General features: G+C 52.4%; 1 protein-coding gene across 4 annotated transcripts in view; it reads left to right on the forward strand.

Annotated features, from left to right (window-relative positions):
* The first annotated feature begins 1,394 nt into the window (after positions 1-1,394).
* The window catches only part of MYH14 (myosin heavy chain 14), a 92,771-nt gene continuing 80,933 nt past the window's right edge, over positions 1,395-13,232 (forward strand). For 2 of the 4 annotated variants that reach the window (XM_057533463.1, XM_057533466.1), the window contains exons 1-3: positions 2,949-3,068; positions 6,629-7,039; positions 11,768-11,924. In XM_057533463.1, the coding sequence (XP_057389446.1) occupies positions 6,632-7,039; positions 11,768-11,924 (565 nt within the window). In that variant the 5' untranslated portion in view covers positions 2,949-3,068; positions 6,629-6,631. Of the gene's footprint in view, positions 1,459-2,948; positions 3,069-3,638; positions 3,660-6,628; positions 7,040-11,767; positions 11,925-13,232 lie in introns of those variants that run through there. The other 2 variants (XM_057533464.1, XM_057533465.1) reach the window with 2 other exon arrangements.

The raw sequence follows: 13,232 nt of genomic DNA on the forward strand, positions 1-13,232 counted from the left end.
CATGCCTGGGGAGTGTTGGTGGAATTGAGGAATAGCCAGAAGGCCTGTATCACTGGAGCTGAATGAAGGGGAAACAGTATCACACAGGGCCCCTGGGGACCACATCATGCAGGGCTTTGTGGGCCATAGTGAGGACTTTTGCTTTTACTCTGAGAAGGAGCCATGAAAGGTTTGGAGCAGAGGAGGGGCACAGTCTGAATAAAGTTTGACAGGATCCCATGGGCAACAGGCTGTGGGGGGAGGGGGAGAGGGAGGTGAAGGTAGAGGCAGAGACACCATCCTCCCCATTTTACAGATGCAGAAATAAATGGACCCTCACAAAAGGCCAGCAAAGCGGGCTCAAGCCCACACAGCTGTTGAGCAGCAGAGCCAGGTTGGCAGGCTGGCTGGGACTTGAGTCCCAAGCAGCCGCCCCCACTGCCAGCCCAGCTGCTCACTCCTCCTGGAGCCTGAATGTACACCTGTAAAATGGGGACACATCTCAGTGGTGCAGGGCTCTCCAGCAACATGCTAGCTTCGGACGTGGGCACCACCTCGGGGTTCAGTGAAGCCTTCACTCTGTGACCTTGGGAAGGTGCCTACCTCTCCTGAGCTTCAGTTTTTCCATCTGTAATTTGGGAAGCATTAACTAACGTCTGGGTGTAGTCTGGTGGTTAAGAGCGCAAGTTCTAGCGTCAGATTTGGCGGGATCTGAGTCCTTGCTCTGCCACTTGCCAGCTCCATGACTTTCCGCAATTAAACACCTTCTTTCTAAGCTTCGGTTTATCTCACCTGGAAGATGAAGATCTTAACAGCATCAATTCCAAGGGGAGCGGTAGTTGTAAGGATTAAATGAGATCATGCAGGTAAAGCGCTTAGCACAGCTCCTGGCATACATCGGGCACTCAATAAATGATCATTATTATTACTGACAGTAATGCCCACACCTCTGGGTGGGTGAGAGCCTGGGAGAGTGCCTGGTGGTACGCGGCCGGCGTTCGACAAAAGTGAATTCTCTCTCCCTTCCCTCATGCCCGCCGGCTCCCGGGGGACCCAGGCATTCCGGCCTCCGGCCGCCCCCCCACGCCGACCCTTACAAAGGCCCTCATTCATGCCTCGCGCACAAAGCGGCCCATTCACCCGGGTCCCTTGGGCTTCCCGCCCCTGGCCGCCCCCCGAGTCTCGCCATTGGTCTCACCCCTTGCCTGTCAGACTTCGGGTCCCGCCTATGACCGCGCCGCCTAGCTCCACGCTCCGGCGCCGTTCTTTTCCCACGGCTGGCACACTCCGGCAACTTCTGATTGGTCCCGCCCGCCAGCCGCTCCTCTTGATTGGCGGGCGCGTCCCTCGTGGGCGGGTCCATAGCTTGTCGCAGCGGGCGCCGATTGGCCCCTGCTGCGCTTGTGTGGGCGGGGCTTTCATGGCTGGCCCTCCTCTCTTTCTCCCCAGGCCGAAGCCTCTGGACGGCCCTGGAAGCCGGTGAGTGCCCGGGGCCCGATGCCCGCCTGAGGCGGCGAAGTGGGACTGGGCCCGGGGGAGACTGGAGCTTCGGGGCTCCGGTCGGGGCTCCGGAGGCCGGCGCGGGCTGTGGGGGAGGGGCGGTGACGCGGACACTCACCTCGGGCGCGCAGCCGGACGGCAGCGGGGGTCGAAGGGAGGGGGGTGGGGCGGGGCGCCTACACTCCCCCAACTCGAGCTCCTACTATGTGCGAGGCCGGGTCGGGGTCCTCGCTGGAGCCCCAGGCCTACTCCGCAGATGGGGAAACTGAGGCTCGCTTTGGGACCTTGGACGCTTTAATACCTGAGTCATTGCCTTCAATCCCCCGCTCCCAGATGACAGTGTCTCTATTTTCACGTGTAAAAATTGCGGACCAGAGACAGGGATCATCATGACTGGCGGAACAGAGGGGCGGGGAAAGACATCTTTGAGCCCCCACGGTGTACTTGGGCGCTTTTATTTTTATAACTAAATAATTACCTTTAATTATATTAACTCGAGATGGGTTATATTGTACCCATTTTACAGGGAGGGTAAAACAGGCTGGACAGAGGCGGTGACTGCAGGGGGACAGGGTTGAGAACAACACTTCAGAGACCAACTGTGTGCTGAGTTCCTTAACCTTTTTAATCCCACAGTAGTCCCCCAAGGAAGGCTGTAGTCTCTAATAGATGGGGAAGCAGGTTGAGAGAATTACCAGTTGGGAGGAGGAAATTGACATTTTTGAGGACCTACTACACGTTGCTCTCAAATCTCCTCTTTAGAATGACAGAAAATGGTCTGGGCTTGAATCCCATTTCTCCCTTTTACTGACTGTATGACTTTGAGCAGTTTACTTCGTTCACCTCTCCATGCCTCAGTTTCCCCATCAGAGAAGTGGAGATTCTGAGATCATTCTATGAATTTGGACAGCTGTTCTAAAAGCAGGAAAACAAACACCCGGCACATGGTAGGTGCGCTTACCACTATTTAGTCCTCAGTTCACTCCTGAGAGGACTGAAGCTCCAGAGCCTAGAAAAACATTTTGTCGTCTTCTTTGGTACTCCTAGTGCTCTCTGTGGATTGTGTGGTCCCATTTCCAGGGTCGGGGAAACTGAAGTTCAGCGAGATTAAATGATGTCGTGAGGCATTACTTGTTTAAGCGCTGGGCTGGGCACTTTCTCCCACATCGGCTTATTCATTTCATTGGCCTCAATTCGCGGAGAGGAAAGCCGATGCCCAGAAAGCTTGAGCGGGATGTGAACCCCCGGAGTCCTCAGCCCTCTCTGCCGCGGGTCCTTGACCTTTGCTCGCCAGAAGGAGGGGCCCCTGGCACTGCTGCTGCCGCCGCTGCCGCCCACCTGGCAACAGGCTTATCCCCGCCTCCCGCCATCCCCCTGTCTAGAGCCTTGCAGCTCCAGGACCCGCCCCCTTCCCAAGCCGGGCAGGTGCTGGGTGACATCAGAGCCGGGCTCCCTCCCGGTGACGTGACGTGGCCCCGCCCCGCGCTGGACCGCGGAGGTAGCCGCACCTGAGAGCTCGGAAGAGGACGGGGGATTCCCGTGCCCCCTCCCCATCTTCCCGCTTCCTGTACCAAGCCGGCGCCCCCCAGGTAGCCCCGAGAATCCGCGGTTGAGGGGACAGCTACACGGGCACTTGGGTCTCGGGGAGATGGGGGTTGGGCGCTGGGATTCCGGGATCTGAGGAGAGGCGCTGGGGGGCCAGGAATCCCAGGTCTGATTAAGGACGGCTCTGGGAGTCTGGGCTCCTAGGTCTGGAGGGAGGAAGGCACTGGGGCCAGGACTGTGTGTCTGGGAGCCTGAATTTGTGGGTCTTGAAGGAGGAGGGGGCTGGGGACCTGGACTCCTGGGTCTGGGGGCCCAGATTTCCGAGTCTGGGGGCAGAGAGGACCCCTGAATCCAAGCACTAGACTAAGGTCAGAGGGCCAGATGCCAAGGGCCCCAACCCCTACCCCAGGGGCGGATCCCTGGCTCCTTTTCCTTTCCAGCCCAGCAGTTTCTGCCCCTCCCAGGGCAGGTGCTTTCACCTGCGCTGGTGACAGAAATGAGCCCTGGCAAAGGTGTTCCAGCAGGCTAAGGAGGGTGGGGCTGCCAAAGGGGCAGGCCCACTTCATCAGAGCTGTTATCAGCCCTCAGAATCTGGATGTCCCAGGCGTCCTCAGCTCTAGCCCGCCTGCAGTAAGGTGAGGGGGCTCGGACTCATGGGTCCAAGGGAGGAGGGGGCTGAGGGTTCCGATTCCTGGATCCTGGATGAGTAGCCTGCTGGGGGCCCAGACTCCTGAGTCTGGAGGAGGAGGGGGCTGGGGGCCTGGACTCCTGGGTCCAAGGGAGGAGGGACTGGGGGCCCAGATTCCTGGCTCTAGGGAGGGGAAGCATAGGGCTGGGTGATTGTAAAAAACTCCCAAACCCTTCCTGGTCAAAGGCCGCAGGCTGGAGAGGAAGTGGGTGGGGTGAGGGTGGGGGTAAAGTCCCAGGGATGGGACTTGGCTGTGAATGGATCAGGGCCGCACGGTAGGCCTGGGGTGAGCCTGGGCAACTTGGGGCCTGGGAAGTGGAGAAATGGTATCCAGCGGTGGGAGAAGCCTGCTGTTTGAGTGCAGGGGCCTTGGGTTTGAGGCCCGAGAGCATCAGGACCAAATGAGAGCATCAGGACCAAACGTCACGGGGTGGGCTGGGGGCCTGGGACTGCTGGTGGTGAGGAGAGGGTCTGGGGGAAAGAGGGACATGTGGCCTGGAGCTGAGTTTCCGGGTGAGGTGAAGACAAGAGCCTGATGGGACCAGATTTAAGGATGCCCCAAGAGGAGCTGGGTGTTTGGAGGGACTTCTCCAGGGATATGTCGGAGGTGGGGGGGCCTGGAGGGCAGAGGCAGAAGCACCGAGGTGGAGGAGACAGAACATTGGGGGGTTCCTGTGACAGGGGTGGCGGTGGCCAGGCAGTGATGTGGCCGTTTGAGGCAGTGGGAGGGAATAGAGGCCGACTTTTTCCCTGACCTGTGCTTAGACTGCTGTAGAATTGCCGTGGTCTGTTCACTACTGGTCTGCAGCCCCTTTAAGGGCGGGGAGGGGTCTAGCACAGGCTGGCTCACCCAGTGCCTCCCCTGTCAGCTCACAGCTCATCTTGGGTTCTGACTGTCTGAGACTAGAACTGTCCGAGACTAGATCACCCCCAGACCAGGAGCTCCTCAAAGCAGGGCCCTGTCTGACTTATCTCTGGGTCCCCAGACTCACTCTGGGCAGAGCCTGGTACTTGAACAGCCTCAGGGAATGTTGAGTGACTGCAGAAGTGAATGAATGGGGCCAGTCTCCCCATTATAAAGAGAAGGAAGTCAGGTCACAGGGAAGGAAGCCACTAACCGAGGGATGAGATTCAGGTCTGTTCTGGGGTACACCAGAGGTGGTCAGGGAACCTAAGTTACAGAAATCAGATTGACACCCTACTAGGGCTCACATCTATGAGGTCAAGGTCCTCATCACAGCACAATCTGACCCCTTTGGTCCCTAATCTTACCTTACCTACCACCCTCTCTGCCTGGATCACCTGGCACCAGCCACACTGGCCTCTCACAATGCCACAGACATACAGGCACACACCTGCCCCAGGGCCTTTGCACGGAGCTATTTTCCCAGCCTGGAATGCTTTTCCTCCTGACGTTCCCATGGCCTGCTTCCTTCATCTCCCTCAGATCTTTATTCTGATGCCACATCAAAGAGACTTTCCCTGGCCACCCCAATTAAAACTTCAGCTCCCCTCAACCCTAACATCTCCTGTTCCCTGCTTCATTTTTCTCCTTGGCATGTATCATCATTTAACATACTATATAATTTACTTATTTATCTTTGAATCCACCTCCTGGGATTAGAGCAGTGCGAACTCATACAAATACAATGCAAGCCAAATGTGTAATTTAAAAATTTCTGGCCACATTAAAAATGAAAAAGTAAAAAGGAACAAGTGACATGAATGTTAATGATATATTTTATTTAACCCAATATATCCAAAATATTATCAGTGCAATATGTCGTCAAATGTAAAAAACACGAATGAGCTTTTTGTTGTACTGGCTTTGAAACTGGGTGTGTGTCTTATGCTCAGAACCCACCTCCGTTTGGATTCTCCATTTCAGCTTTCCAGTAGCCACACAGGGCTATGGCTGCTGAAATAGCCAGAGCAGGGCTAGAATGTAAACACCTTAGGGAGGCGGGGATCTTTTTCTGGCTTGCTTTTGGCTATATGGCTGATGCCTTGAATAGTGCCTGGCTCACAGCTTGGCTTATTAAAGAATTAATTCTTAAAAATTTATTTCATTGAAGTATAGTTGGTTTACAATGTGGTGTTAATTTCTGCTGTACAGCAAAGTGATTCAGTTATACATATATATATTCTTTTTCATATTCTTTTCCATTATGGTTTATCACAAGATATTGAATATGGGTCCCTGTGCTATACAGTAGGACCTTGCGGTTTATCCATTCTATATATAATAGTTGGCATCTGCTAATCCCAAACTCCCAGTCCTTCCCTCCCTCGTCTCCCACCCCTTGGCCACCACAAATCTGTTCTCTGTGTCTGTGAGTCTGTTTCAGTTTTGTAGATAAGTTCGTTTGTGTCATATTTTAGATTCTACATATAAGTGACATCATATGATATTTGTCTTTGTCTGACTTCACTTAGTATGATAATCTCTAGGTCCATCCATGTTGCTGCCAGTGGCATTATTTCATTCTTTTTTTAATGGCTGAGGAGCATTCCATTGTATATATGTACCACATCTTTATCCATTCATCTGTTGATGGACATTTAGGTTGTTATTAAAGAATTATTAAATCAGGGATTCCCTGGGGGTCCAGTGGTTACGACTCGGAGCTTTCACTGCTGTGGCCAGGGTTCAATCCTTGGTCAGGGAATTAAGATCCAACAAGCCACGTAGTGGGGCCACACACACAAACACACACACACACAAACAGAATTATTTAATGAATGAATGGATAGAGAGGTGAATGGGTGGAATGAGTAAAGAAAGATCTGTGGATCCATTTTGCAGACGTGTAAATCGAGGTCTGGTGGAGAAAGGCAGTGGCGACTGCCTGGGGGATCTGGGGTGGGGATGGAGCCCTGCCTCCCCGACCCTCACCCTCTGCTCTCTCCCTGCAGACCATGGCAGCAGTGACCGTGTCGGTGCCCGGGCGGAAGGTGCCCCCCAGGCCGGGCCCAGTGCCCGAGGCGGCCCAGCCGTTCCTGTTCGCGCCCCGTGGGCCGGGCGTGGGGAGCGTGCCCGGGGGCTCGGCCATGTCCCCGCAGGTGGAGTGGACAGCACGGCGCCTGGTGTGGGTGCCTTCGGAGTTGCACGGCTTCGAGGCGGCGGCCCTGCGGGACGAGGGCGAGGAAGAAGCCGAGGTGGAGCTGGCGGAGAGCGGGCGGCGGCTGCGGCTGCCGCGGGACCAGATCCAGCGCATGAACCCACCCAAGTTCAGCAAGGCCGAGGACATGGCTGAGCTGACCTGCCTCAATGAGGCCTCCGTGCTGCACAACCTCCGCGAGCGATACTACTCCGGCCTCATCTATGTGAGTGGCCTCCTTCCCCAGGAGGGCATTGCCCGGGGTGCGGGTCTGGGTGTCAGCACCACAACTTGAACCAACCTGAGGCTATTTATAATCTTTATCCCATGTCGTATGACTCTGCCTACGCTTACTTGCCAAATGATAAACTATTGCATATCAAGAGTGCCTCAGACCCCATTGGGGGCGTCCTGTAATATTACAGGGTAGATGCTCCTTATTATTTTCCTTAAGTTAAAAAAATTCTGAATCCTCAAATATAACACATCCAAAGGTTTTGAGAAAGGGATATGGATCTGTAGTGGTAATTAATGGGAGCCACTGAGTATGGAAAACTGCCTGCCTGGCTCTGTGCATTTGTTTCCTTTCATCTTACAAATAGTAGAGTGTTTTATACCTAAAAGGAAACTGAGGCCCAGAGAGATTTAATAACAATAAAAACTAACATTTATTAAGCATGTACTAGGCACTCTAAAATATATTGTTTCAATACATTTGCACAATTATAAAGCATTTTGTCCCCATTTTACAGCTAAAGAAACTGAGGCACAGAAAGGTCAAGTTCCTTGACCAAGGTCACCCAGTTGGACTTGGCAGACGTGGGTAGTCTGGCTCCAGGCCCCACCACTTTGCTCTGATGCCTCTTGGGATTAAGACGGGATTGATGATAGTGATGTCGACTGTGGTCTAGTCTCTGTTAAGCATTCACTGTCTCACGTTAAAAGCAAACAGGTGGAGTAGGGCAGCAGTTCTTAACTCTGCTTCACGTTAGAATCATGTTAGGAATTTTTAAAAAATACCAATGCTCAAGGCCCGCCTCACCCCATTTAAATCAGGCTCTCTGAGGGTGTGACACTGGTCTTTTTAATAAGCTTCTAGGGTGGTTCTAAGGGACAGCCAAAGCGTTATTCAGAGCAAACAGGATTAGAGAGAGTGACAAGGAATGTGGAGAATAATAATGAGAAATAATGATCATGGGTGGCTAGCAAATGTTTATCCAGCACTTGTAGTGTGCCAAGTACTGTTCTAAGTGCTGCATGTGGGTTATCAGCTCACTTCTGGGGCGGAGCTTGTTCTTATCACCTGATGTTTCAGGAATGTTAAGTGACTTGGGTCCCAGGTCACATGGACATGAAGGATTTGAACCCAGGCAGCTGGCCCCAGGTGTTCATGCTCCGAACACCAGCTTAGAGGGCTGGGGTCTCACTACCTTACTCATTTCAACTGACCCCACAAGAAGAACTACAAAATACCTTGCTGAAACCCTAAAAGGAAAAGTGCTGGTTTTATATTTTTTTAAAAACCACAAAACTTTAATGAAAGTAATAAAAGAATATTTCAATAAATGATGAGGTGTATCAAAAAATAAAGATAAATAAACTGGCCCAAGTATCCACCCCATTAAGGGTCACAAGCACAAGATTAGAATATTTTTTATGAAATCTGATTCCTGTTTGGGGAGGAGACTGAGGTTGTGAGAGGGCCAGTGGCTGGCTCAGGGGCCCTCAGCTTTTGGTGGCAAGGGTGGGATTTGAACTGAGGGCTGTCTGGCCCTGGATGGAGTTGGCAGCTTCTCCAGGCTGTACTGGGCCCTTATGATTCCTCACTAGCCTTTGCGAGTCCTGGGAAAGAGACCTCTGTCCAGGCCACTCCCCTGGACCTCACCAAAGACAAGGGATCAGTGGGGCACCCAAAACACTGAGCCACCCTTTTCCTGTGAATAAACACTCTGAACCCTCATGGCAACTTTGTGAGGTATCTCCTATCATCCCCATTCTGCAGGTGGGGACACTGAGCCTCAGAGAGGGGCCAGGATTTGGACAAAGCCCCACCAGCTACAAACCAGCTTAACTGGGATTTGAACCCAGGCCATCTGACTCCAGACCCTACATCCTATCCACTGCATTAGGAAGATTATTGGGAAAGTTCAGGGGAAAAAATGGTAAGGCCTGAGCTAAGGCTATGGCCCGAAAGCCAGGGAATTGGGACCTGACAAATGAAAGCGAGATGGAAGATTCCAGAAGCCCAGACAGGAAGCAAATAGGGCCTTAACAATAATCATTAGCAATTAGTGAGGGCCTGCTTTCTCCATCAGGAGCTGTTCTAAACTTCTTTCCAATATGATCTGTTGACCCCCCTCTCCACATAAGGCTGTGAGGTAGGGGTTATCACCTCCTTTGTCCACGGCTTGGAGAGGAGAAGCCATTAGCCCAGGAGTAGCTAACAGCTAACATATTAAGCACACACAGGGAGCTCCCTGGAGGTCCAGTGGTTAAGACTGCAGTGGCAGTGCAGGTTTGATCCCTGGTCGGAGAACTAAGATCCTCGCATGCCGCGCGGCAAATAAATAGATTGATAGATAGATAGATAGATAGATAGCATGCACAGGACTCCAGGGCCCACGCTGAGCCCTGTACTTGCAACGGGAACTTGCGGATGGCTCCCAGCAGCCCTCTGTGGAAGCGCTGTTCCCGTCCCTGTGTGATGAGAAAATGGGACCCAGAAAAGTTAAGGTGCTTGCTCAGGCCACGCAGCTAGAAGGTTCGATTCAAGCTCCACCTTGTTTGTCCTCGGGCCCTGCTTAATAAATACTAACTGGCCAACTGGTGATGGGAAAGATAGCGCTTCCCAGTGCAAGGAGTGGGGGGCGTCCGGGGTTCTAGAAACCCAGTTTCTGTCGCTAATAGGCTATTTGGCCTTGAGTGGCTCAAGGTCTCGGTCCCTTCACTGGGATGCTCGGGGCAGGAAGGGAACCCATCTGCCGGGCACTGGCCATGTTCTGTGCTCCGTGAGGCACTGGAAGGTGCATGGTGGCGTGCCACTCTCAGAACCTTCTAGACTCGGGGGTGGGTTACAGCTCCATTTTACCAGGACTGGCAACTGAGGCTCAGAGAGGGCAAGCCCCTCGTGCTAAGTCACACAGGGCTCGAAACCCAGGATGACGTGGCATCCGAGTCTGAGTGAACTCTTAGCTTTCAGGTGGGATGGGAACGTGAGCGTCTTGGGACCCATGACTGGAGTGCCTTTTATGGGGCCCCGCCTTGGGCTGGCTCGTTTTTATTCATTATCGTCCTTAATCCCCACAGCCTCTGTAATGAGATGGGGAGGGTTTCTCAGGGAGAAAACCGAGACTGTGGGGAGAGTCACGGGGCTGAGGAGAGGGGGAGGCAGGGAGTTGCACCGGTGGGTCTGCCTTCAGAGCCCCGAGGGCTGGGGCAGCCACCCCAGACCCTTCCAGCCAGGTTTTCCGCAGCTGTGCCCCGGCCACTCAGGTGTCCCCGACCCTCTCTAGGCACACCAGCCTCTGCCCTTTGCCCCCTGGCCTTGGCAGCCAGCTCAGGTTCCATCTGGTATGGTTGGCAGGAGGGGGCTGAGATGGGGAGTGGCACGGGTCGGGGAGGCTCCTCTGTCAGCCAGGAGTGGGGGCCTGGGCGCCGGCAGCCATGAGATACCCTCCCTGGGAATGTGGTCTGGCCGCCCTGCCCTCGAGAGCTCCTGGGAGCTGCTGGCAGGGAGGGCAGACACCCAGCAAACCGGTTGTTCTGCTCTAGACTGGGCACCCACCCTCCCATCCTCAAAAGCTTGGCACCTGGGAGCCGGGCAACCTGTGGTGGCCACACCCTCGCTCTGCTTGAGAAGCTCTAGCCATCTGGGAGCTTAAAGCAGTTCTGCTACCAACCAACAAGTAACCGGCTAGCCATTTAACTAGCTAAGTAGCTAACTAGCTGGCTAAGTAGCTAACTAGTTTCACAGTTAACTAGCTAAGCCCCTAAGCAGCTAACTCTCTGCTGGATTAGCTAGCTTAGTCCAGCTAACTTAACTAGTTAGCTCTCTGGGTTGGTTTAGCTAGGTGATCAGCTAGCTCTCTAGCTGTCTAACTGCCTCTATCCATCCTAAGTGCGTCTTATCTACCCGAGGCTCTGTCCAAGCTGGAACAGTTCTTAAACCTTTACAGGGTCCTGCACTCAGGCCCAACAGCTGTGTGGACAAATTCAGGGTGTCCATGAACTTGGATGCAAAAAAAAAAAAATTACATCTTTATTTTCACTCACCTTGAGAACCTGTTTAGCATTTCCTCCAATAAGAAGGAACCACCAAGACGGTTGTGGAAGCAGGTCCTGTGAGTCTGTTATGAACAGAAACTGCAGACATGCTCTTGTCGTGTTTCAGCTGCTGCAGATACTGGGAGCACCCTTCCAGAAATATTCTGTGTGTATTCAGGCAAATTCATAAAAATATTCTTCTTGCACCCCTTTCAATGCAAACAGTTCTTACCTTGTCTCCTTTCCGTGATAATGTTTTGGAGATAGTTCTCTACCTGTATACAGTACACCGAAAGCATCATAGGAATTCATTGTATGACCGTGCATCCAGATTTTCTCCAGTCTTTCGCTGTTTTAAAAATGATGCTACAGATGAACTTGCACATGGTCCTTTCACGCATGTACGAGTCCAAGCAGTGACAGGGCTACAGAGCCTACCTTCTCTCTCTGTGTGTGAATCCTCATCTGTACAGCACCTTCGTGCAATTTGGAAAGCTTCTTTTCAACCATCAGCCTGAAACTGTTTGTAACAAATGTTCAAATCTACATTGTCATGGTGTGAATGGCAGCCCCTTTGCCAGATGTCCTTGTGCAGTGCACAACCTGCCCAGCTGTACACGGCAGCCCCATGCTGCCCTCTGGGCCACAGGCAGGCAGCTAGCTGAGGCCCTCTCCTTCTTGCCCACTGCAGACCTACTCCGGCCTTTTCTGTGTGGTCATCAACCCGTACAAGCAGCTTCCCATCTATACGGAGGCGATTGTGGAGATGTACCGGGGCAAAAAGCGCCACGAAGTGCCGCCCCACGTGTACGCAGTGACTGAGGGGGCCTACCGAAGCATGCTCCAGGGTGAGTGTGGGGCTTGGGCTGCTGGAGGTGCCTCTTCAGTGGGGACTGGGCTGGGGGTCAGGATCAGATGACAGGTCAAGGATTTCAGACACTGTGAGGCTTCTTTGCGGGGCAGGAGGTAACACAAATGGAGGGCCAAGTGGGCAAGGCTCTGGGTCCTACCAGACAGGCCCCTTTTTATCTGTCTCTCTGTTCACCCCTTCCCTCAACAAGTCTCATTTGGGACCTCACTGTTGCCAGCTCTTGCAAAAATTCCTCTTGAAACAGTGATTCTTAAGAGTGTTCATTCATTCAACATTTATATTGTTGACATGATCTACATTGTCATGGGTGAATGGCTGCCCCTTAGACGATGGGCAGCATGGGGTCACTGTGTACAGCTGGGCAGGCTGAGCACTGCACAAGGATGTTCGTCAGAGGGGCTGCCATTCACCCCATGACAATGTCGATCAGTTCTGCCAAAATTCCATAGTTCCCATGTAGTATTCATACTGCACTCATTAGATATTTATTATGTATACATACATACATATATATATATATATAAAATACCTGCAAATAACTGCATTATGCACTCAAACATATTTATATATAATGTTTTTATAGTCACATTATAAATTTGTATTTAGTCAGAGGTAACATTTTATTTGGTTATATAATCTGTTACATATTTTTTATACTAGTTAATATAACTTAGGAATAAATGTTCAAGAAAATAAGAGTGAGTGCCTGCTCTGGGTCAAGCACTTTTCAGGGATGAACACATTTAACGTCACAGCCACCCTATGAAGGAGGTGTGCTCGTTATGCCTGGTTGCCAGATGGGGAAACTGAGGCATAGAGCAGCGCACTCACTGCCCACCGTCCCACGGGTGGGTCAGTGGCTGAGGTAGGATTCGAACCCAAGGCCCCCAGCTGCTGCTTGCGTGTAGGTCACACTGTGTATCATGTCCTCATCCTGGGCTGGGCACTGTGAGTTTTGACATGTGATCCTCCTGGATTCTAATACCTGACCCCGACTCAGCCTCTTGCTTGCTGTGTAACCCTGGGAAAGTGGCTGTCCCTCTCTGAGCCTTAGTTTCTTTGTTTTTCTTTTTTTTGGCCACACCATGAGGCTTGCAGGATCTTAGTTCCCCGACCAGGGATTGAACTTGGGCCCCAGCAGTGAAAGTGCTGAGTCCTAACCACTGGACCACCAACGAATTCCCCCTAAGCTTCAGTTTCCTCAACCTGTAAAATGGAGACAATAAACTCCAACTGAACAGAATGTAATTCATTCAAGAAACTTCAATTTGAGCCCCTACCATGT

The sequence above is a fragment of the Balaenoptera acutorostrata genome, chromosome 19 (genome assembly GCF_949987535.1).
Source record: "Balaenoptera acutorostrata chromosome 19, mBalAcu1.1, whole genome shotgun sequence".
NCBI classification, from domain to species: Eukaryota; Metazoa; Chordata; class Mammalia; order Artiodactyla; family Balaenopteridae; genus Balaenoptera; species Balaenoptera acutorostrata.